General features: G+C 64.4%; 2 protein-coding genes across 2 annotated transcripts; one reads left to right on the top strand and one right to left on the bottom strand.

Moving 5' to 3' along the window:
* Window positions 1-43: 43 nt before the first annotated feature.
* B3GALT6 (beta-1,3-galactosyltransferase 6) lies at window positions 44-1,658 on the top strand. Its single transcript, XM_024255644.3, has one exon. The coding sequence runs from the start codon at window positions 85-87 to the stop codon at window positions 1,072-1,074; it is 990 nt and encodes a 329-aa protein (XP_024111412.1). The 5' UTR covers window positions 44-84; the 3' UTR covers window positions 1,075-1,658.
* Window positions 1,659-10,307: 8,649 nt separating this feature from the next.
* Window positions 10,308-15,578, bottom strand: C1QTNF12 (C1q and TNF related 12). Its single transcript, XM_054549701.2, is given in 11 exon segments — window positions 10,308-10,501; window positions 10,677-10,752; window positions 10,903-10,993; window positions 11,285-11,308; window positions 11,311-11,392; window positions 11,781-11,932; window positions 12,018-12,046; window positions 12,048-12,100; window positions 12,183-12,323; window positions 14,972-15,287; window positions 15,451-15,578. Coding segments are annotated over 11 exon segments (1,191 nt in total). The 3' UTR covers window positions 10,308-10,402.
* Window positions 15,579-21,774: the final 6,196 nt, after the last annotated feature.

The raw sequence follows: 21,774 nt of genomic DNA, 5'->3' as shown, positions 1-21,774 counted from the left end.
GCCGTGCGCACGCGCACCGCCCCGAGCCGCCGGCGCCTGCGCCCTCGCGCGTCCGGCCTGGGCCGCCGGCCCGGCGCGGGCGCCATGAAGCTGCTGCGGCGCGCGTGGCGGCGGCGGGCGGCGCTAGGCCTGGGCGCGCTGGCGCTGTGCGGGGCGGCGCTGCTCTACCTGGCGCGCTGCGCGGACAAGCCCGGGGGCCCCAGGGCGGTGTCGGGCCGCAGCCCGCCTTCCCCCGCGCCCGCGCGCGCCGCCGCCTTCCTGGCCGTGCTGGTGGCCAGCGCGCCCCGCGCCGCCGAGCGCCGCAGCGTGATCCGCAGCACGTGGCTTGCGCGGCGCGGGGCCCCGGGCGACGTGTGGGCGCGCTTCGCCGTGGGCACGGCCGGCCTGGGCGCGGAGGAGCGGCGCGCCCTGGAGCGGGAGCAGGCGCGGCACGGGGACCTGCTGCTGCTGCCCGCGCTGCGCGACGCCTACGAAAACCTCACAGCCAAGGTGTTGGCCATGCTGGCCTGGCTGGACGAGCACGTGGCCTTCGAGTTCGTGCTCAAGGCGGACGACGACTCCTTCGCGCGGCTGGACGCGCTGCTGGCGGAGCTGCGCGCCCGCGACCCCGCGCGCCGCCGCCGCCTCTACTGGGGCTTCTTCTCGGGCCGCGGCCGCGTCAAGCCGGGGGGGCGCTGGCGCGAGGCCGCCTGGCAACTCTGCGACTACTACCTGCCCTACGCGCTGGGCGGCGGCTACGTGCTCTCAGCCGACCTGGTGCGCTACCTGCGCCTCAGCCGCGACTACCTGCGCGCCTGGCACAGCGAGGACGTGTCTCTGGGCGCCTGGCTGGCGCCGGTGGACGTGCAGCGGGAGCACGACCCGCGCTTCGACACCGAGTACCGCTCCCGCGGCTGCAGCAACCAGTACCTGGTGACGCACAAGCAGAGCCTGGAGGACATGCTGGAGAAGCACGCGACGCTGGCGCGCGAGGGCCGCCTGTGCAAGCGCGAGGTGCAGCTGCGCCTGTCCTACGTGTACGACTGGTCCGCGCCGCCCTCGCAGTGCTGCCAGAGAAGGGAGGGCATCCCCTGAGCCGCCGCGGCCCGGCCCTCCGGGGCACCCGCTTCACCCGGCGGCGCCTTGGGGCAGGTGCCGAGCGGGCGCACCACGCCCGGGCCCCAAGGCCCCCGTCCCGCGGCCACGGCTGTGGTCGCTGCGTCCCGGCCTGCGTTTGGGAGACCCCTGGGGGTTGCCGGGGCAGCGCGCCGTGTCCGGGTGGAGGTTCCCGTTCCTGGACCTCAGCGAGCCTGAGCCGGGCCCGGCCGCACGCTGACCCCCGTGCTGTCCCCGACCGGCTCACGGGGCTGGGCTCCGATCTTCCGTGTCTCTTATCAGTGGCGTTTCTCATGTATGCGTCTCAGATCTAACGTGGTTTCACATCAGTTCGCTTTCATGGGATTTTGGTCTCTGTCCAGTGACTTCGTGGTAAATGTAACTCAGTGTTTGCTTGTGACTTATTTATAAATATTGTAAGTTTGTGTCGATGTGAGTTTAAGTTGGCAATATGCAGGTCTCGGTTTTTTACATGATTTAAGGAAAGAGTTTTATGTCAGAACTTGGTGCCTGTACCGTCAACCCCGCTGCTGCCCGTGTTTAAACGCAGGAGAACTTTAAAACTGGCCAGTATCTTTTCAGTGTACACGTCATTGAACCCATTGTTTCTGAAGAGACTTTCCTTTCAAGGCTTCCCGTGGGTCCGCACCACACAGGGCCGGTGCTGCTTTATTTCAGACTCCGCTCCAGGTTCCAGGAATCCGAACCCCGGAGTGCTGACGCGGTTCCCCAAATTCCGCCTTAAGAAAACAGGACCAGCCGGCACCAGGCCCGCCTCTCACGTACCTTAACACACATCCTTGGAAGCCCCTCATTTAATGAGAAAAGTGAACACTGCGGTCCTTGCCAAAGTAAAATGAAGCTGCCCCAGGACAAGGGGTGACCATGAGCCCCCTGGAGTCCGACGCGGGTTTTCTGTCTGGGGGACCTGGGTGATCCCCGCTGTGGTCTTTGTTGTCCCACTTTGGGGCCGGGTCTAGTCTTGAGACTAGTCTGGGGTCTAGTCTCGAGCATCAGGGTCAGGCTGGGGTCAGTCTCGCCATGGGTTTGGGAGCAGGTTTGGGTTACTTGTGTTTGAAGGCAGCAGTGGTCTCAGGAGGAAAGAACGGGGGCGGGGGAGAGTGGTGATCTGTGGTCAGTGGGTCAGTGACCTGCATGGTGATTCTCCCACCTCCAAAAGGTAGGGGTGGGACTGGAGGCGTCCCTAGGTCAGGCAGATGAGTTCCAGCTCCGATGGGCCACCTTGAATCCAGGACTGACCGCCTCTGTGTGCACAGTTTGTTCTTGGACAAGGACTCGTGAGGATCCAGGGCTGGGGACCCCGGTGTGAGCAGGATGGGGCCCTGCCCTCCCGTGGGAGTCGTGGACTCGAGTCCAGGGGCTGCCCGTTACAGCAGTGTTCCAGGTCCCTGCCATCCGATTTTACCTGGGATATCTCCTCTGGAGTTTGGAATTGCTTGAGGAACCCTGTGTGTGCTTGGAGAGGCCAGAGGGCTTGCTGAGGACCCCATGGACAGTGGAGAGCGGGATTCGAACCAAGGGCTGGACTCCCACACCTCTGGCCTGCATTGCCCAGTTCTTTGTGGCTCCAAAGACTTGACCCCTGTGGAAAAGAGTGCAAATGTCCAAGACTCCCAATAGGAAGTCTAAAAATCCAGTTTGCAACCACTTCTGACCTACAAAAAAATGGAAATTTAGTGTTTTTCAGCCTAAGACATTAAGTTTCATATCAGAACAAAGCCTGCCCCAGGCTGACCCTCCCCAGCCGTACCATGGTGAACGGGTTCAGAGGATACGTGGGCTGAAGGCTGGGCCTCGGGAGGGCTGGGGGCTTCCCAGAGCCGGGGCAGCTGCAGCTCTCTCTGGTCTCACCTGGAACTTGCCCTGTAGATCCTCCCTGCCCCGCGGCTCCATTCGACCATGCACGGGCCGTGGCATCCGTCCCCCAGGCGTCCTTCCCTGGTCTTAGCTTGTACAGTTCCCCAACCACCCAGGTACTCAGTTCCCGGAGACCAGGCCACCCACCCAGGTACTCAGTTCCCGGAGACCAGGGCCAAACCAGGAGGCCCTCGGGAGATGGGGAGTCACCGAATTCATTTCCATGTGGGAACTTGGGATACAAAACAGCCGACTCTTCCTCAGCCACACGGATGTTTCTCCTCTAGTGGCCCCGAGAGCCTACCATGGAGGGGACGGAGTCAGGGCTGGATGGGCACGGCGCAGCCACACGCACACGGCCCCCAGGAGGCGCAGGGCCGGAAGGGAATGCAGGCCAAGCCAAGATGGGCTCTGGTCCCTTCCAGGTCCCCCAGGAGGAGAACACCCCCCTCTGCCCTCCTTCTGGGGACTGTGGTCCTGCCTCTCTGCCCCCCGAGGCTGGCATGCACATGCAGGCACCTGACATCGGCTCCGGCTCTCTGGGCCAGCCCTGGGTACCCGCCGGGCCTGTGGCCTGGGTGGTCGCCCCCAAGATGCAGAGTGCTACCTGCGTCCAGAGGCACCCCCGCCCCTGAGGCCTCCAGGTTTCCACCTACCCACTTGTGTCTGGCTGGGATCGTGGCTGGCAAGGCTCCTGTTATGGGACTGAATTGTGCCCCCTAAAAGATATTCCAAGCCCCAACCCAGCAGCTACAAACAGACCTTGTCTGGAAGTCAGGTCTCTGCAGGTGGAGTCGCGTTAAGGCGAGGTCGTGAGGTGGCCTTACCAGAAAAGACCTGGGAAGAGCCGCTGCATGGCCAGAGACTGACATCCAGACAATGCCTCTGCAGGCCAAGGATTGAGGACCCCCCACCCCCACCCCACCAGGCGAGGAAGGGCTCTACCCAGAGTCAGGAGCGTGGCCTCCAGGGCTGCAAGGGAAGACGCCCCATCCAGTAGCCCCGGGATGCCAGCCCAGTTCCCTGTGCCCGGCGCTCTTCAGTGCAGACACGGGCAGGGGCTCCTGCAACCTTGCAGCATCACAGACGCCCAGCACTGACTGGGCCCAGATAGTCTCCTCCCCCCAAGGCTCAGCACACACCCTGTTCCCGGCAGGCCTCCATCAGTCCAGCCTGCAGCAGGGCTGCCCCCGCAGCCTGGGTCACCCCAGACTCTTCCACCCTCTCCCTGGCTGACTGTCCCAGCTCAGAGTCCTCAGGTCTAAGCGGGGCACGGCCCTCCTGTGGCCCCACCGGCCCCAGGCTCCCCAGCTGTGGCACCGTGAGACCGGCTGACGTTGCAGGAATGGAAGCCCCAGTGGCCCAGACGGCTTGGGGAGTCCTCGGGAGCAGGTGGCCAGAGACAGGCACATGCCAGGTCCTCCGCACCCAGAGCAGGGCCCGGAGGAGAGAGGAGGCCCCTTGTTTGCGCAAGGCCCTGCTTCCTGGGCCCACCAACAGCCCATGAAAGAGGAGTTTCCAGCTCCTTGGACTGGCTGTGTGAGGCCTGCTTCCTGGTTTCAGGGGCCTGGGAAGGGCTTGGCTCTTCTTCCTGGTTTCCTACTCTGGGGTGAGCTGGCGTCTCCCTCTCCCACTGTGGGCTGAGGGGAAAGACCTCTGTGTCCATCCCACAGGCTGAGGGGAAAGACCTCTGTGTCCATCCCACAGGCCTGGCCAATCTCTGCGGTCCTCAAAGAGGAGGCTTTTGAGGGGGCACAGCCCAAACCCCTGGGCCTCCCCTTGAGGTCTCCTCCCAGCCCCCACCCAGAGGACCTTCCCACAGCCTTGGGAGCTGAAACCCACGCCACCCCATCAAATTGGCTTCTGTGGGTGTCCACGCTCCTTTCCCTCAGGGCCGGGGTGGGTCCCCACCCCCAGCACTCACAGCCCCTCCTCTGGCCTCCCGGCCCTCTGCACCCTCCCTACCAGAGGCTGGTGCCGCTGGCCCTGCCCCGATGGCCACACTGCACCACGCTGGCCAGGTCAGAACCACCCAAGGAGAAGAACCGAGATCTGGCCCCAACCCATCCTCCTCGGAAGGTCTCTCTGGGACCCACCTCCCCTACCGCCCCCTCAAGGATCTGAGCCTCCCTCACCGAGGTTCCCAGCGGAGGTAGACAGTGGATGAGTGATCCAAGGAGAGGTGGCTGCAGCCGATGGGCTGAAGGGAGGTGGAGGCGGGAGGCGCAGGAAGGAGGATCTGGAAGGCCCCAGGCGCTCCCCACCCATCCAGCCTCGGCCTCTGTCCTGCTCGCGTTGCCCAGCGAGGCCTCTCTTTGGAATGGGGCTCGGGCACTCTGCCCTGGTCGGGGCCACAGATGCCGCAAAGCCCCCTCAACTCAGCTAGCCAGGGTGCAAGACTGCGCCCACAGCTGAGAAGCCAGGGGTTACAAGTGTGGCCCTGCCAGGACCTCCTCAGCTGCATCATCCAGAGTAAACACCACAGGTGGCCGCAGATCTTCCAGGGCTGGCCGGGCAGGCAGGACAGGAGCCCAGGAGGGCCGCAGTCCAGTTCCCCTCCCCGCTGACCCAGCCCGGTGACCAGAGCAGAAGGAAACCCAAGCCTCAGCCCCTCCCTCCGGTGGCGTCTGAAGGTCTCAGCAGCCCCAGCCTCCCCCAGGGGCCCTGCACCCGCCGCCACCCACCTCAGACCGGAGAGAGAGTGATGGATGGGCAGAGCCAGGCCCAAGTCCCCACCGGGGCGACGGTCACGGTGCCTCACCCTCAACTGCCCCACCCAGACCTTCCAACCCAGGAACAGTTTAACTCAGCCTGAAAAGCACCCGTCCCGCGGGCCTGAGTCCGGCCGTGGTGCCTCCTGCTGCAGAGAGGTGTCCTGCACACCCCTGTGTGGCAGGGAGAGGCCCGGGCGTGCGGGCTGGGGGCCCAAGGGGTCTGGAGACGCTTCCCTGCGAAGACGGGGTTTGCCCAGCCCCCACCTGTCACACTTCTCGTCACCCCCACGTGAGGGCCGTGGGCGCGGGGCGGGCAGGAGGCCCTGCTGGGCTGTCACACGCATGACACATGGCTGTCACAACACAGATGTCATCACACCCAGGCACCCGTGAGTCATTGCCCCAGAGCAGGGGCTGCCCCCAGCCTCCCAAACAAAGACCCTTTGTCCCCAGGCCTCTGGTGCCAGGCCCACCTGTACAGCAGTCAGATGCGCAGGCGGACAGACACGCCGGTGGCTCAGCGGGCACAGGCAGGGCCAGGGCGTGTTCCCGCACCCAGACACGCTGCCATTCCAAGGTCAGGGTCAGGCTGAGGGAGACCCCTGGGGGACAGGCCCTGAGGTCACCACAGCTCAGAGTGGCCTGAACTGGGAGTCCAAGCGCAGACTGGCCAAGCCCAGCCCGTGAGCGACGGCCCCAGGACGCAGCGCCGAGCTCTGCCCCCAGCTCCAGCTCCCAGCCGACTCCGAGCATAGCAGATCCCAGGGCAGTGCTCTGCAGGCAGGAAAGAGCTTCCCCTCAGGACAGTGCGCTGTGCAGCCCCCAGCTGGGGGTGGGAGCCCCCTCCCTGGACCCCAGGGACCCCAACCACGCCCGCTTCGGGCACTGAGTGGCCGGCCAAGGGCTCAGGCCCGGGGCCCTGGATGGCTGTCCTGGGTTTGCTCCCAAGGGAGCCGTGCTGCTGGCTCTGTAGAGAGTCCCAGTCCTAAGGCAGAGACCCACACAGATGTGCAGACACGTGGGCACACATGCACCAGCCACAGGGACACACAACTGTCAACCCAGGGTCAACACGGGGCACCTGGGTACATAGATTTTTAAAAAGCAGGGCAGACGGGTCTGTTTGGGTCCTATACGACTCCCACACGCCCCCCAGGCCACTCTTGTTCCAAGGCCCAGATGACGGTGCTCACCACGTGTAGTGTGGTCTGGGGTCTGGGACAGGCCCCAGGAACGCCCTGGGCTTACTCCAGAGAAGCTGGCAGGCAGCCCGAGGGGCCTTTGGAGCAGACACCCTCCCAGCTGCAGGGCAGCAGGGCAGCAGGGCAGCAGGGCGGCAGGGCGGCAGGGGCGGCAGGGGCGGGGAGAGGGAGGCAAAGTCAGCTGCCAAAGCTGGGCCTCCAGCGCCTGCCTGTCCTGGCTGCAGCCCCAGGGTCCACACCCAGGCGCCCCCAGGGGCCAGGCCAGGGCAGCCGCATCTCCCACGTACCCCAACAGTGGGGCCCTTGAGGCACCGGGGACAGATGGGCAATGGTGTCCACACCTGACAGGCGGGGTCGGAGCAGGGCCCAGCCTCCTCCTCACAGCTGGGAGCCCCCAGCCCTGGCTCCTGCTGCCCCCTAAGGGTGGCCGCCGCACTTGGCCCCAAGAGGGCTTCCTGGCTGCCCTGAGCTCCCGTCCACATTTCTGTCTGTTCAAGACCAGGACAGCACCAGGGCTGGGAATACTGGCTCCGACACAGCCGAGGCAGCCCCGGGGCAGGGTGGGCCAGGCAGGTCCAGCTGGGACTCTAGGGAAGGGCTGGTCCTGTGAGCGGACGAGCTGGAGGGTTGGTGGGGGGAGTGTCCTCGCACCAGGCATGGCCCCTCCCAGGATGGCAGGGAGCCCACAGCAGCAGTTTCCGATGTCCCCAGCCCGGGCCAGGCAGCAGGGTCGGACTGCAGTTCTGGGAAGTCAGCCCTGGTGGAGGTCACGGAGAAGCCGGCAGCTCCCTGCCACTCAGGGCATGGGGTCAGGGGTCAGGGGTCGGGTTGAGGCCGTCCAGCACGGAACCAGCTGCTCTGGCTCTGTTCCTGCCAGGGTCCGCGAAGCTGCCAGACACTTGGGACACTCAATACCCCGGCTCCCAAACCAGGGGGCACAGGCCTGAAGAGGTCCCTTTCCCTGGGCTCCCCAAGTCCCCCAGCCAGCCCAGACCCCGAGCAACAGCAGCTCTGGCTGGCCTGCGCCTGCCCCGGGGACCCCATGCTCAGGCTGGGTGAGTGACAGGCATCTCCCACCCTTGTCAAGAGTCCAGGGTCCCTTCTATGGCAAACATTGCGGTGTGGGTCCAGCCCAGGAGGTGAGGCTGAGAGAGAATGAAGGGGTGCAGCTGGGCTGGGCCAGAGGATGGAGCCTGGGCTGGGTGGGCTGGGGGCCTGGACCCTCCTGTGAGGCCACCCACCCCACCCCAACCTGTCCATTCCTTTGCTCTTGGGTGCCCAGTGGGGGCTGGAGATGGCATATTCCAGGGGAATTGTGGCTAAGTGGCTGATCACGTCCCACTGGGGCAGAAACCAGGAGGCAGAGGCCAGGGAGGTGGTGCCAGCGCCAGGACATCGCCACCCCCCCATTCACCCTGGCCCCAGCCCCCCCATTCACCCTGGCCCCCATGCCAGCCCCCAGCCACCCCCAACCAGCCCCCATCCCCCACCTCATTCACCCCAGCCCTGGCCCCCATCATTCACCCCGGCCGTGGTCCCCACCCCAGCCCCCACCGCCCCCATTCACCCGGGCCCCGGCCCCCACCCCGCCCCCTCCTCCACGTCTCTGTGTCTCATCTCCGTCTTGCTCTACACGGCCCTGGGTCCCATTTCTGGCATGTCCATCTGTCATCACAGCTCCTACCTCCAGGGCTGGGTGGGGTGGGGGACTGACTGCTGCTGAAGAACCTAGAGGGCCCCCATTCCCGGATGGTGAGGCCCCAGGCGGTGTTCAGAAGGGCCCGGCTGGGTGCTGCCTGATCCTGGGTGCCTGCCCCCAGCCCATTCTTGCCCAGGGTTGGCCCGCCAGGTTGGGGAGGAGCCACTGAGAACTGGAAACAAACAGGGGAGTCTGCGGCCCGGGGCTCACGCCAACCAGGAGGTGCAGGCCACACTCCTGCCTCTGCCTCCTCAGGGCCCCCACACCGCTGTCCCCGCTGACCCAGCTCCAGGAGGGCCCGGCACAGCCTTGGTGCCCCCTGTACGGATGGGCAGCCACCCGACTCTCTGGAAGGGAGCACTCTCGAGTGCTGTGGCCGAGCAGGGCAGGGGCTGCAGAAGGGAGACCCCCCGTTCCGGATCCAGGCTCCAGGGGGCAGGCCGTGCCCACAGAAGGGGTGCTGAGGGCAGAGAGGAGCCCCTAAGCCAGGGCTTTTGCATCTGGCCTGGTATCCCACAGCCCCACATCAGGGCCTCAGGACTTGGGAGGTGGGGCGGGAGCTGTTGGGGGCCCCAGAATGGCGCCCCACACCGGCCCTTGCCCTGGACGTCCCCAGGAGGTGGCCACAGCCTTGGCAAGTGAAGCAGAGGCCCCTCCAGACAGCCCCAGCCCCTGACGCCACCCTGGGGGGCCCAAGGAGAGAGGTTGGGATGGGTCAGCAGCCAAGCCCACCTCGTGCCGATTGGCGCCCCCCCCCCACACCTCGTCGCGGGGCTGGGCCATCCCACCTCACTGCCCAGCAAGCCTTGGCGGGGGCCCCTTCTGTGCCAGCCCCAGGCAGGTCCGGGTCCCAGGGGAGGGGTAACAGCCGTGGGTTCTGGCCTCTTCCAACCTCCCTAACCCCACCAGCGACTAAGGGCCCTGGATGCCAACCAGAGATGGCATCTCCGCAGCTCAGTAGAGGTCCAGACATCCTGAGGCCAATTTACACTCTTTGGTTTGGGTTTGCCAGAGCCAAAATTGGGTGGGGGTGGGGCCCAAATCCACAGGACCTGCCAGGGGGCAGCAGCATGAGGATCACATACGGGGCCCACCCCACCCTCCTGGGGCAGTTCTGTCCCCCAAGGGGCCCTGGTCATTAGGGCATATTCCCAAGGGCATCCCAAGGGCAGGCGAGGAGAAGCTGCTGGTCCCAGCCCTGCTCCACCTGGGTGCCCCGGGCACGGCACGGTCTGGGCGCACCTGAGCCCGCAGGGGTGCCTTTCAGCTCCACACGCCTGCGGCGGCCAGCACATGCAAGCACGTGGTCCCGCGTGTGGCCTGCACGTCCTCTTGCCCTGCACAGGACGCAGGCCTCCCGAGGGCCCAGAACAGTGCTGCTCCCCAACCTCTGGGGCTTCCAGTGCCACACAGCCTGCTGCCCCCCCAAGGCTGGACAGGCCGTGGGCAGAGCTGAGTGGGGCCGGCACGCACAGTGGTCCTTGTCCTCAGGGTCGACGTGGCCCCTGCAGGGGCTGCCAGGGCAGTGCCCAGCCTCTGGCCATCACCATAACCCCAGGCCAGGCAAGTCGGCCCTGAGGGAGGCTCTACGGCCCGTACTCCAAGCTACCGGGCTCCCGTGTGAACAGCACCCTTCTGTCCCCAACCATCTCCCGCTGACCTCAGCAGTCCGGCCTCCACCCCCAGTGAAACATCCAGGCAGCAATCGAGGGCGGTGGGGAGGGTGGAGGGCTCTTTATTGTCGTGACCACGGGCATCAGTGGGAGGGTCCCCGGGATCCGGCGGCAGCTCCTCGCCAGCCCCCCTCGGCGCCCTCACGTGCCCAGGAGCAGCCCGGAGAAGCTGGAGCCCGCCTGGATGGTGAGGAAGGCCCCGGAGCCGTTGGCCACAAACACAGAAGCGTATTGTCCAGCCTGTAAGAAGCACGGGGACGTCATGACCGCAGCCACAGCACAGACACCCGGTGGCCAACGTCTGCCCACCTGCCCTGCGCTAGGAGGTGCCGAGGCCCCAGAGGACTGCACCCTGAGTGCAGCGAGCTCACACCTGGCCTGGCCCCTGAGTGCACCCGAGCCCTCCCGCTCACACCCGGCCCGGACTCACCTGCACCTGCACTGTGAAGACCCTGCTGTTGCTCTCCAGGCCTGAGATGGCCTCCAGGGACCTGAACACAGCCCCACAGGGCAAGAGGGAGGCGCTGCAGGTCCAGGGGGCCAAGACCCACCCCCAGTGCCCAGAGACCCCTGTGGCCTGTGAGCCCCCTCCAAGGGTGGTCCGGGGGCTGCCGCCTGGAGCGGGGGCTGAGGTCACTCACGTGTGGCGCTGGCACAGGGACTCAATACAGATGAGAACACGCACCACGTCCCGGGCCCGCAGCCGGGCCTTGCCCTGCAGCTCACTGTGGTCTGCGGAGACAGCCCTGGGGAGGGTGGTGCATGGGGGGCGGGGTGGGGGCCGGTGGGGAGGGGCTTCAGGGCACACGGCCCAGGACAGGCCCAGGAGTGGCTGCTGGGGCTGGGGAGGGGGCGCCTGAGGCCAGGCGTGCAGCAGGGACCCCATGCCTAGTCCAAGGCCCCCCATGGGGCAGGGGGCAGATCTCTAACGGGACCCGCACCCGGGGCCGGCGATGCCAGGCGCCCCCAGAAAACTCAGCCCCAGCCCCGTCACAGCACACGGCACAGCCCCATCCGGCTCACCCACGTGCAGACTGGCAGAGAACTGAAGATGCCGGACACGGGGGCCGTGAACCGACCCGAGGCCAGGCTCAGACCGGAGCCTCGGAGGAAGGCACCTTGGGCAGCAGGCTGTGAGCGGCCAGCGCAGGGCCTGGCCCCCACCCCACAGACCCCGCCTGGGGAACGTGCCTGCAACCGACAGCCCCTCACTCGGAGCAGGTCTCCCGGGACCCTCACGCTCACTGTGGGCACTGACAGGACTGACCCTCGAGTCCACACCCAGGAGGGTCTCCCTGCCTCCTGGCTACCGGGGACCCACGCTCAGTCTGGGCATAAAGTGTGATCTGGGCCCCCAGGGCCCCCCACCCCTGACCCGAGGCAGCCCCCCGCCCTCCGAGCCCCACCCCCAACCCCCAACCCACGTGCGTGCCCCAAGAGTGTCAGGCGGTGTGTGCGGTCCCGTCTTGCCTGTGGGGCCCCACCCAACGCCCTGCTCTAAGCTCCCGGCCCCACTCACCGCCTGGAAACCATGCAGCTCCACCAGCGTCCGCTTGTCCACCTGGCGGGGGCCCTGCAGCCGGCAGTGAAAGGCCTCGCCCACCAGCCACAGGCCCACCCCCTGGGGCAGCAGCGGGTCCACAAGCCCTGAGAACCGGTGCTCCATGGCCCCTGTGGGGAGGAGGGCACAGGCGGCCAGCAGGGTCAGCCCGGGGCCCAGGCACGTCTGGACTCTGGGCAGTGCAGGGCGGCTGACCTTTCAGCAGCTCCTGAAACTTGTGAAGCAGTCTCCGGGGTCACTTCTGCACCTGGAGGTCCTGGGGGACCGAAGAGATCCCGCTGGGGGGAGACAGAAGAAGCAGGTGAGGGGCCCAGTGGGATCCAGTGGGAGCTACCACCACACCCTGTCCTGGGCTCAGACCCTGCAGCAGCCCAGGCGGGGCTCACCAGCTTCTTGTCCGCACCGCTTCCTCAAGGCGCCGTCGTCCGGCCGCCGCCGCCGGACAAAGTTCAGCCATGTCATGTGAGCGTTGGAGAACTCAGGTCCTGAGGACTGGGATGGCTGAGGGGACGGGACGGGGCTAGTGCACTGAGGCTGCGCCCTGCAGACAGCTGGGACCCCAGGGCAGCGGGAGGCACTCAGGGCAGACCCAGGGAAGGCATCATCGGCCAGGAGAAGGACCCACGGCCGCCCTTGGGGAATCAGAACCCTGACGTCCCAATGCCAGGGGCACCAGCCGGGCAAGCGCACGGGGCTTCTGTGGACGCAGCCAGAGCCTGATGCCCTAAGCCCCTCACTCCTCCCCCACTCCTCATCTCCCTCCTCCCCCCACTCCTCATCCCACTCCTTCCCCCACTCATCTCCCTCCTCCCCCACTGCTCTCCCCTCCTCCCCATTCCTCCCCCTCCTCTCCCCTCCTCCCCCCACTCATCTCCCTCCTCCCCCACTCCTCCCCACACACCTCCCCCACTCCTCTCCCCTCCTCCCCCACTCCTCTCCCCTCCTCCCCCACTCCTCTCCCCTCCTCCCCCACTCCTCTCCCCTCCTCCCCCACTCCTCCCCCATCCTCCCTCACTCCTCCCCCCTCCTCCCCCCACTCCTCATCTCCCTCCTCCCCCCACGCCTCCCCCACTTCTCTCCCCTCCTCCCCCACTCCTCCCCCCACTCCTCTCCCCTCCTCCCCACCTCTCCCCTCCTCCCCCACTCTTCTCCCCTCCTCCCCCACACCTCTCCCCTCCTCCCCCCACTCTTCCCCCTCCTCCCCCCACTCCTCATCCCACTCCTTCCCCCACTCATCTCCCTCCTCCCCCACTCATCTCCCTCCTCCCCCACTGCTCTCCCCTCCTCCCCATTCCTCCCCCTCCTCCCCCACTCCTCTCCCCTCCTCCCCCACTCCTCTCCCCTCCTCCCCCACTCCTCTCCCCTCCTCCCCCACTCCTCTCCCCTCCTCCCCCACTCCTCTCCCCTCCTCCCCCACTGCTCTCCCCTCCTTCCCATTCCTCCCCCTCCTCCCCCACTCCTCTCCCCTCCTCCCCCACTCCTCTTTCCTCCTCCCTCTTCATCTCCCTCCTCCTCTCACTCCTCTCCCCTCTTCCCCCACTCCTCTCCCCTCCTTCTCCCACTCTTCCCCCTCCTCTCCCCACTCCTCATCTCCCTCCTCCCCCCACTCCTCTCCCCTCTTCCCCCCACTCCTCTCCCCTCTTCCCCCACTCCTCTCCCCTCTTCCCCAACTCCTCCCCCACTCCTCTCCCCTCTTCCCCCACTCCTCCCCCACTCCTCTCCCCTCTTCCCCCACTCCTCCCCCACTCCTCTCCCCTCTTCCCCCACTCCTCTCCCCTCTTCCCCCACTCTTCCCCCACTCCTCTCCCCTCTTCCCCCACTCCTCTCCCCTCTTCCCCCACTCCTCCCCCACTCCTCTCCCCTCCTCCCACCACTCTTCTCCCCTCCTCCCCCACACCTCTCCCCTCCTCCCCCCACCCTATCTTCTCCTCCCCCCATTCCTCCCCCCACTCCTCCCCCCTTCCTCCCCCCACTCCTCAGGCATCGCTATGTGCTTGCTCTCCTGGTGACCACGTCTGTAATGTGCTAGAGGGACCCGGCGCCCTGGAGGGGGCCTGTGCATCAGCCCATCTGGGGGCTGAGGGCCAGAGGCAACAGAGAGCAGGCTGCAGGAGAACCGCCCAACCCTGGAAGCCTGGAGGGCCAGCCTGAGCACACACCTCACAGCCCTCCAGCCGGCACCCTTTGAGGGAGGCCCATCACACTGCAGGGTCTCTGGAGGAGTGGCCCTGGGCAGTGGGGTGCCCCCTCCCTTCCAGGGGGACTGGCTGGGACTGCTGAAGAACCCCCCACTACCCCGCCCCTGCCAGCACTGCCAGCCTGGCCCTAGCGCCGGGAACCAGCCCACTCTTCCTGAGCTGGCAGAGTCGCGGCCTCAACCTTCCTCAGCCTGCCCATCTGGGAAACGGGGCCTCGGGCTCCACGGGGGCCGCGTGGGCTGAGAGGCAGCCGGACTGGCTGCGGCAGAGACGCCCTCGGGAGGAGGGAGACCAGCATCAAAGGTGTGAGGGCCGGGGGTGGGGGCTGCTCCGGCAACTGCGGCTCCCCTCCCAGTCCTGGGGCTCGCGACGGCAGCGGCAAGGCCTGCCCTCCAAGACCCCTGGAGAGACCCTGAGCAGGAGAGAGGAAGCCCAGGGTTGAAGTGGGCTCGGGGCCTTCTGTCTTTGTGAGGACTCCCGGCCAGACTGGGGCCCGAGGACTTAATCTGCAAGAGGGGGTGCTAGCTACACAGGACCCCCAGAAAGCACAAGGGACAGGCTCGCCATGGCGTCTCCAGCTGCAGGAATCATGGGGCGCTGGACTCCCAAGGGGTCTGGTGAACCATCCGGCAAGGAGCCGGAGCTCCCCCCCCCACCCCTGCCCCCAAATCAGCAATTAACCTAATAGCAACAGGTTCCTCAGCGCGCGGCAGGCCCAGGCTTCAAAGGGTTAACTGTGGCCCCCAACCGCGGGAAGCGCGAGGAGAGGGCTTCCCAGAGGCCGGCCTGGCCGGGCTGCAGCAGATTCCCAAGGCAGGACCGTGGCCGAGGCCTCGAAAAGGGCGACCCGGAGGCAGAGCCGGCAGGGACAGAGCCTGCTGGGGGACGACGCCCCAGAGCCCCAGCTCCGAAGCTGCCCCTCGAGGGCCCACGTGCGTCCCGGCCGCGTACCTTGGGGGCCTCGGGCAGCCCCTCGCGGGAGGACGCGCTGGCGGTGGCCTTGGGGGGATCTGCGCGCCGGCCAGGCTGCTGCGTCCTCTGTGCCTCCCGCCGGGCCCCGACGCCCCCGAGGAGCACGAGCTGCGGCCCGAGGAGGACCACGACCGCGGCCCAGGCCCAGCGCCGCGTGGCTCCGTCCCGAGGCGGCTCAGCGCGGCGAGTCTCGGCGCCAGGGCGCAGTCGTGGGGACGGCCGGTGCTCAGAGCCCCCGCGCGGGGGCGAGGCCCAGGGGCGCGCCCGGCCTCCGCCGCTGCATGTCTGCGCGGACCTGCCCGGAACGGCGGCGCGACGGCGCTCAGGTCCCCCCGGGGTCCCGCTCCGGCCCCCGCTCCCAGCCGGTCCTCTCTGGCCGCCTCACTCCGCCGCCCGGTAAATCCTCCTCTCGCCTCCTCCTCCCCGGACCTCGCGGGCTCCAGGGTGGGGGCTCACACTCGATGATCAGCCAGTCGGCGCCCCGACGGCCAGGGGCGGAGACCCCCACTGACCCCTGCCGCTGCTTCTTGCCTCCCGTCCCCAGACCCCACGCTGCCCCCACTGCTTCCCCAAAGGTCCACCTCATTCTGGGAACCGGGAAGACAGCTGCCTACCTCCTCGCCCTCCCTCCCAGCTGAACTCAACCTGGCTCCCCTCACAGCAGCCTCTGCAGCGAGCCACCGGAGGGCAGCTACCAGCCAGTCAAAGCCCCAGCCCCTTCCCACGACCTCCTCACCCAGGCCCTCCCGGGTGCCCCGCCCTGACTCACGGCCCGGCCCAGGGTCCTGGGGGTGCTGGCGGGCCTGGCTGGGGCCCCACTCGGGGGAAAGGTGAGGCCAGATCATGGCGACAGGCCCCTTGGGCTCAGTGGCTGGAGGAAGGGGGTGGCCAGGTGGGGCTGGAAGACCCTCCAGCCGCTGGTCCTGGCCGAGGCTAACAGTGGCCCAAGGTCAACATGCCGGCCCTGATGGACAGCTCGGAACACTCCAGACCCTCCCCTCTTGCCAGACACGAAGGCGGCCACGCCGAGACCCCAGCCCCAGCCCCAGGCCACATCCACAGGCAGAGCCACTGGAGACCAGGCTGGGATGGGGATGACGCTTGGGAACCCGCCAGGGACCCCGGCTGCCCCCTCGCCCTCCGGGCTCTCAGGCGCTGACTGACTGGCATCTCCAGAGCACACTGTGGAAGCCTCCCAGCCCGGTGTCCACTGGTGAAGGTGGTGGAGGACCCTGGGGACACGCCACAGGGCCCACACAGTACCAGCCCTGCCGGACCCCCACAGGGGAGCCCTAGATGTGACCTGCATCCAGCATGGGTCGGGAAAGGCAGCCCCAACACCCCTCAATCCAGGCTTGGGGCAGAAGGAGGGGTGGGCAGGTGCCTTGGCCAAGGAGACCCCCGCCCAGGGCTACCAGACCCCTCCTCACAGGCAGGGCATCCAAATTTTCTCTGTCACCCACTGGCAATGTGCTCCCCTGTGACTCTAGACAGGACAGGCTGGATCTCCAACTCTGACCTACAGGCAGGAAAACGGGCAGCCCTGGTGTAGGGGCCAGTCCTTCAGGGTTTGCGGGTTTTTCTCCCCGTGTGCGGAGACGAGAGATCGTAGAAATAAAGATACAAGAAAAAGAGATACAAAAGACAGCTGGGCCCGGGGGACCACTATCACCAAGACGTGGAGACCGGTAGTGGCCCCGAATGCCTGGCTGCGCTGTTATTTATTGGACACAAGGCAAGGGGGCAGGGTAAGGAGTGTGAGCCATCTCCAGTGATAGGTAAGGTCACGTGGGTCTCGTGTCCACTGGACAGGGGGCCCTTCCCTGTTTGGCAGCCGAGGCGGGGGTGGGGGAGAGAGAGAGACAGCTTATGCCATTATTTCTGCTTATCAGAGACTTTTAGTAATTTCACTAATTTTGCCACTGTTATCTAGAACGCAGAGCCAGGTGTACAGGACGGAACATGAAGGCGGACTAGGAGCGTGACCACTGAAGCACAGCATCACAGGGAGTCGGTTAGGCCGCCGGGTAACGGTGGGCGGGCCTGACCCTCCACAAGAGGCGGAGGAGTAGAGTCTTCTCTAAACTCCCCCGGGGAAAGGGAGACTCCCCTTCCTAGTCGGCTAAGTAGCAGGTGTTTTTCCTTCACACTGAGGCTACCGCTAGACCACGGTCTGCTTAGGTCACGGGCGTCTTCCCAGGCGCTGGCGTTACCGCTAGACCAAGGAGCCCTCTGGTGGCCCTGTCCAGGCGTGACAGAAGGCTCGCACTCTTGTCTTCCGGTCACTTCTCACCGTGTCTCTTCAGCTTCTATCTCTGGCCTGGTTTTTCCTAGATTATGATTGTAGAGCAAGGATTATTATAATATTGGAATAAAGAGTAATTACTACAAACTAATAATTAGTGACACATATGGTCTATATCTAGTATAACTCTTGTTATTTTATATATTCTGTTACACTGGGACAGCTCGTCCCTCGGTCTCTTCCCTCAGCACCTGGGTGACTTGCTGCCCCCACCCTGGGAGGCTGGGCCTAACTGGGAAGCATGTGGCTTCATGTTCCCAACCCCAGGCACCTTTAAAACGAGCTGAGCCTGGCACCCAGGCAGGAACACTCAGCCCCCATGCTCCCTCTAGAAAACGACCAAGAGGACCCCACCCTCTGGGTCGCCCACCAAGGATCCGGGGTACCCTGGGCCACAGCCGCAAGCTGCCCACAAGGGGAGGCTCAGGTGCAGCTGCTGGCTCTGCTCACCCCCTGCACCCCCCAACGCAGACACCCTGACACCCCCTGACCTTGGAAAAATGGCAAAGGACCACGGTGCCCTGCCCACCCGCCTGCTGCAGGGAGAGCGGCTCCCTCAGACCCGGAGTGCTCTGCTGTGCCAGCTGGTTCATCACCGCTCAGGCAGGCCTGGGCGTGCGCTCACAGAGAAGCTCGAGGCTGCCAGAACACAGGAAACACCTTCTTTCGAGGCCACGTGCCACACATGTCTGCAGAATATCAACCTTTAAGGGGCTTTTCTCTCCTCATTAAAAGACTTCACAGTGTGGTCTGCACGGCGAGGGGACACACCGTGCTCCCAGGGGGAGGTCAAGGACGGCCTCCACGGGTGACACCACAAAAACAGAGGGGCCCACGATTCCTCTAAGGGAGACGGGGACAGAGGATCAGACATGCCCGGCCCAACAGGCCAAACATCATTTTTTTTTTTTTTTTTTAAGACAGTCTCACTCTGTCAGCCAGGCTGGAGTACAGTGGCACGATCTTGGCTCACTGCAACCTCCACCTCCTGGGCTAAAGTGATTCTCCTGCCTCAGCCTCCTGAGTAGCTGGGATTACAAGCACGTGCCACCATGCCCGGCTAATTTTTGTATTTTCAGTAGAGACAGGGTTTCACCATGTTGGCCAGGCTGGTCTCAAACTCCTGACCTCAGGTAATCCGCCCACCTCGGCTTCCCAAAGTGCTGGGATTACAGGAGTGAGCCACCACGCCCGGCCCAAACATCATTTTTTATTTTGGGCCAGTGCAGACAACATGCCATGGGCACCACCTTCACTGCTTGACCGACGGTCGCTAAAAGTTGAGATTTCAGTTGGGCGTGGTGCTCACACCTGTAATCCCAGCAGTTTGGGAGGCTGAGGCGAGCAGATCACGAGGTCAGGAGTTTCAGACCAGCCTGGCCAATATGGTGAAACCCCGTCTCTACTTAAAATTAGCCGGGTGTGATGGCAGGCACCTGTAATCCCAGCTACTTGGGAGGCTGAGGCAGGAGAATCACTTGAACCCGGGAGGCAGAGGTTGCAGTGAGCGGAGATCATGCCACTGTACTGCAGCCTGGGCGACAGAGCAAGACTCCGTCTCAAAAAAAAAAAAAAAAAAAAAAAGTTGAGATTTTAGTCGGGTGTGGCACTTTGGGAGGCCGAGGCAGGTGGATCCCTTGAGCTCAGGAGTTCAAGACCAGCCTGTGCAACATGACGAAACTCCATCTCTACAAAAAATACAAAAATTAGCCAGGCATGGTGGCACACACTTGTGGTCCCAGCTATGTAGGGGGCTGAGTTTGGAGGATCCCTTGAGCCCAGGAGGTCACGGTTACATGTGGGCGGCAAGCCACCCAGGTGCTGAGGCAAGAGACCGAGGGCATGAGCTGTTCCAGTGTAATAAAGAAAATATACACAATAAGAATTGTTATACTAGAAATAGATCATAGATATGATGATATATGAATATTTTCAATCATTAGTTTCTAGCATTACTTTTTATTCCGATATTATAATAATCTCTGTTCTACAACTATAATCTAGGAAAAACCAGGCCATACAGAGATAGGAGCTGAGGGGACATAGTGAGAAGTGACCAGAAGACAAGAGCGCGAGCCTTCTGTCATGCCCAGACAGGGCCACCAGAGGGCTCCCTGGTCTAGCGGTAACGCCAGCGCCTGGGAAGACGCCTGTTACTTAGCAGACCTTGGTCTAGCGGTAGCGCTAGTGCCTGGGAAGGCACCAGTTACTTAGCAGACGGGGAAAGGGACTCTCCCTTTCCCCGGGGGAGTTAGAGGAGACTCTGCTCCACCACCTCTTGTGCAAGGTGACATCAGTCAGACCCACCCGCAGCCATCCAGAGGCCTGTCTCCCTGTGATGCTGTGCTTCAGCGGTCACACTCCTGGTCTGCTTTCATGGTCCGCCCTGTACACCGGGCTCCGCCTTCTAGATAGCAGTAGCAGAATTAGTGAAAGTACTAAAAGTCTTTGAAATGCATAGAATAACGGTGTAAGCTGTCCTCTCTTTCTCTCCACCTCGGCTGCCAAACAGGGAAGGGCCCCCTGTCCAGTGGACACGAGACCCACGTGACCTTACCTATCACTGGAGATGGCTCACACTCCTTACCCTGCCCCCTTGCCTTGTGTCCAATAAATAACAGCGCAGCCAGGCATTCGGGGCCGCTACCGGTCTCCACATCTAGGTGGTAGTCGTCCCCCGGGCCCAGCTGTCTTTTCTATCTCTGTCTTGTGTCTTTATTTGTATGATCTCATGTCTCCGCACACGAGAAGAACCCACAGGCCCAGTAGGGCTGGACCCTGCAGTTACAGTGAGCCATGACAGCACCATTGCACTCCTCGCTGGGCAACAACAGAGCAAGACTCTGTCTCCAAAAAAAAAAAAAAAAAAAAAGTTGAGATTCCACATATAGAAAACATTTGAGACAGGATCTGGCTGCACTGCCCAGGCTGGATTGCGGTGGCTCCATCATGGCTCACTGTAGCCTCCACCTGCCGAGCTCAGGCAATCCGCCCACCTCAGCCTCCCGAGTAGCTGGGACCAAAGGCGCACATCACCACACCAGGTAGTGTTTTGTATTTTTTGTGAGATGGGGTCTCACTACATTGCCCAGGCTGGGCTCAAGAGATCCACCCCTCAGCCTCCCAAAGTGCTGGGATTATAGGCGGCAGCCACCGCACCCAGCAGTAGCATGTTAAGTAAACACTCTATTTGTTAGCATTCCACCTCCCATGAGCCTTGGGAAACACCGGGCTTTGGAAGTGACGCTGGCGGTCACAGAAACGCTGAGATCAGGGCAGGGCTGGCATCCAGTACGGGATGGGGAGACAGCCCTGCAGAGGGCTCTACACCAGGCCCCAGCGACGCGATTCCCTGTGGGGACCCACCTGCCCTGCAGCTGCCACACCACCCCAGGCCAGCAGGTGTGACCCCCCTGGTCACGGGCCACCCCAGCCCTGAGCACAGAGATGGACACACGTCCCGGCCCACACAGACACAAGCAGCATGAAATTCAGAAATAAAGATATAATGAAAGACCTTTTTTTTCCACAAGAATAGGTTAAATACATACAATTGGTAAATTATAGAGCAATTCTGAATAAACTGATCAAAAAACGAAGAAAGATGAGCGCGTGCGGGCTGGGCTTGTCTCACGCCCGCCTCCGGACAGGGTGGGTTTCTTGCCGGCGGCCGTGCCCCACCTCGACGCCATGCACCCACGGCACATCCCACCCGGGCGAAGTCACGGAACAGACGCAGAAGAGGGGAGATGGCCGCGACCCGGGGAGCCACGCGGCCCGAAACAGCCCCTGCCGGCTCTGGCGTCTTTCCGGGCCGGGGTGCCCCTCTGCCATGTTCTGTGGACAGCGAACACCCGGGCCGGAGGCATTACCTACTGTGAAGGCCAGCGCAGGGGCGCGGGATGTGAGGGAGGCCCCCGAGTGCACAGGGCCTCCTGCAGGGACTCCCGTCCTCCGCCTTCCACCAGCACAGGAGGACGGGTTTCCGGGCCACCGGACATAAGGAATTCAGAGAAAAGGCTCTGCAGGTACCCGAGGCCCCCCAGCCTGCAGCACCGAGGGGTACCTAGGAGGCCCTGCCTGCGGAGGGCACCGGCAGCCCCCGCCCCGCTCGCAGCCGCCGCAGTCAAGGGCGACTTGTGGTCAGAGTGAGCAGGCTCCTGGCTTCCAGGGCAGCAAAAACCCCAAGCACTTTCTAGAAGGAATGTGTTTCATTCTAACTGTGAACACATTTGTAAATGCTGAGACCAAACCCCAGCTTATGGATCCTGAGCCACGGCTGTCACTGGCCCCGCTAAGCCTCGTCACCACACGGCCAGGCCAGACCAGCACCCGCGGACGCCAGCTCCACCCCTGGGCCCCCAGGCTCCCACCCGCTGAGGAGCCGGGAGCTCCGAGAAACGCGCCGGGAGCTGCAAGAACGCCGGAGCAGCCCGCGGTGGGCAGCAAGTTTGCATTTCTAAGTGACCACATCTAA

Source organism: Pongo abelii, chromosome 1, assembly GCF_028885655.2.
Source record: "Pongo abelii isolate AG06213 chromosome 1, NHGRI_mPonAbe1-v2.0_pri, whole genome shotgun sequence".
Classification (NCBI taxonomy): domain Eukaryota; kingdom Metazoa; phylum Chordata; class Mammalia; order Primates; family Hominidae; genus Pongo; species Pongo abelii.
This window is presented reverse-complemented; position numbering and strand designations above follow the sequence as displayed.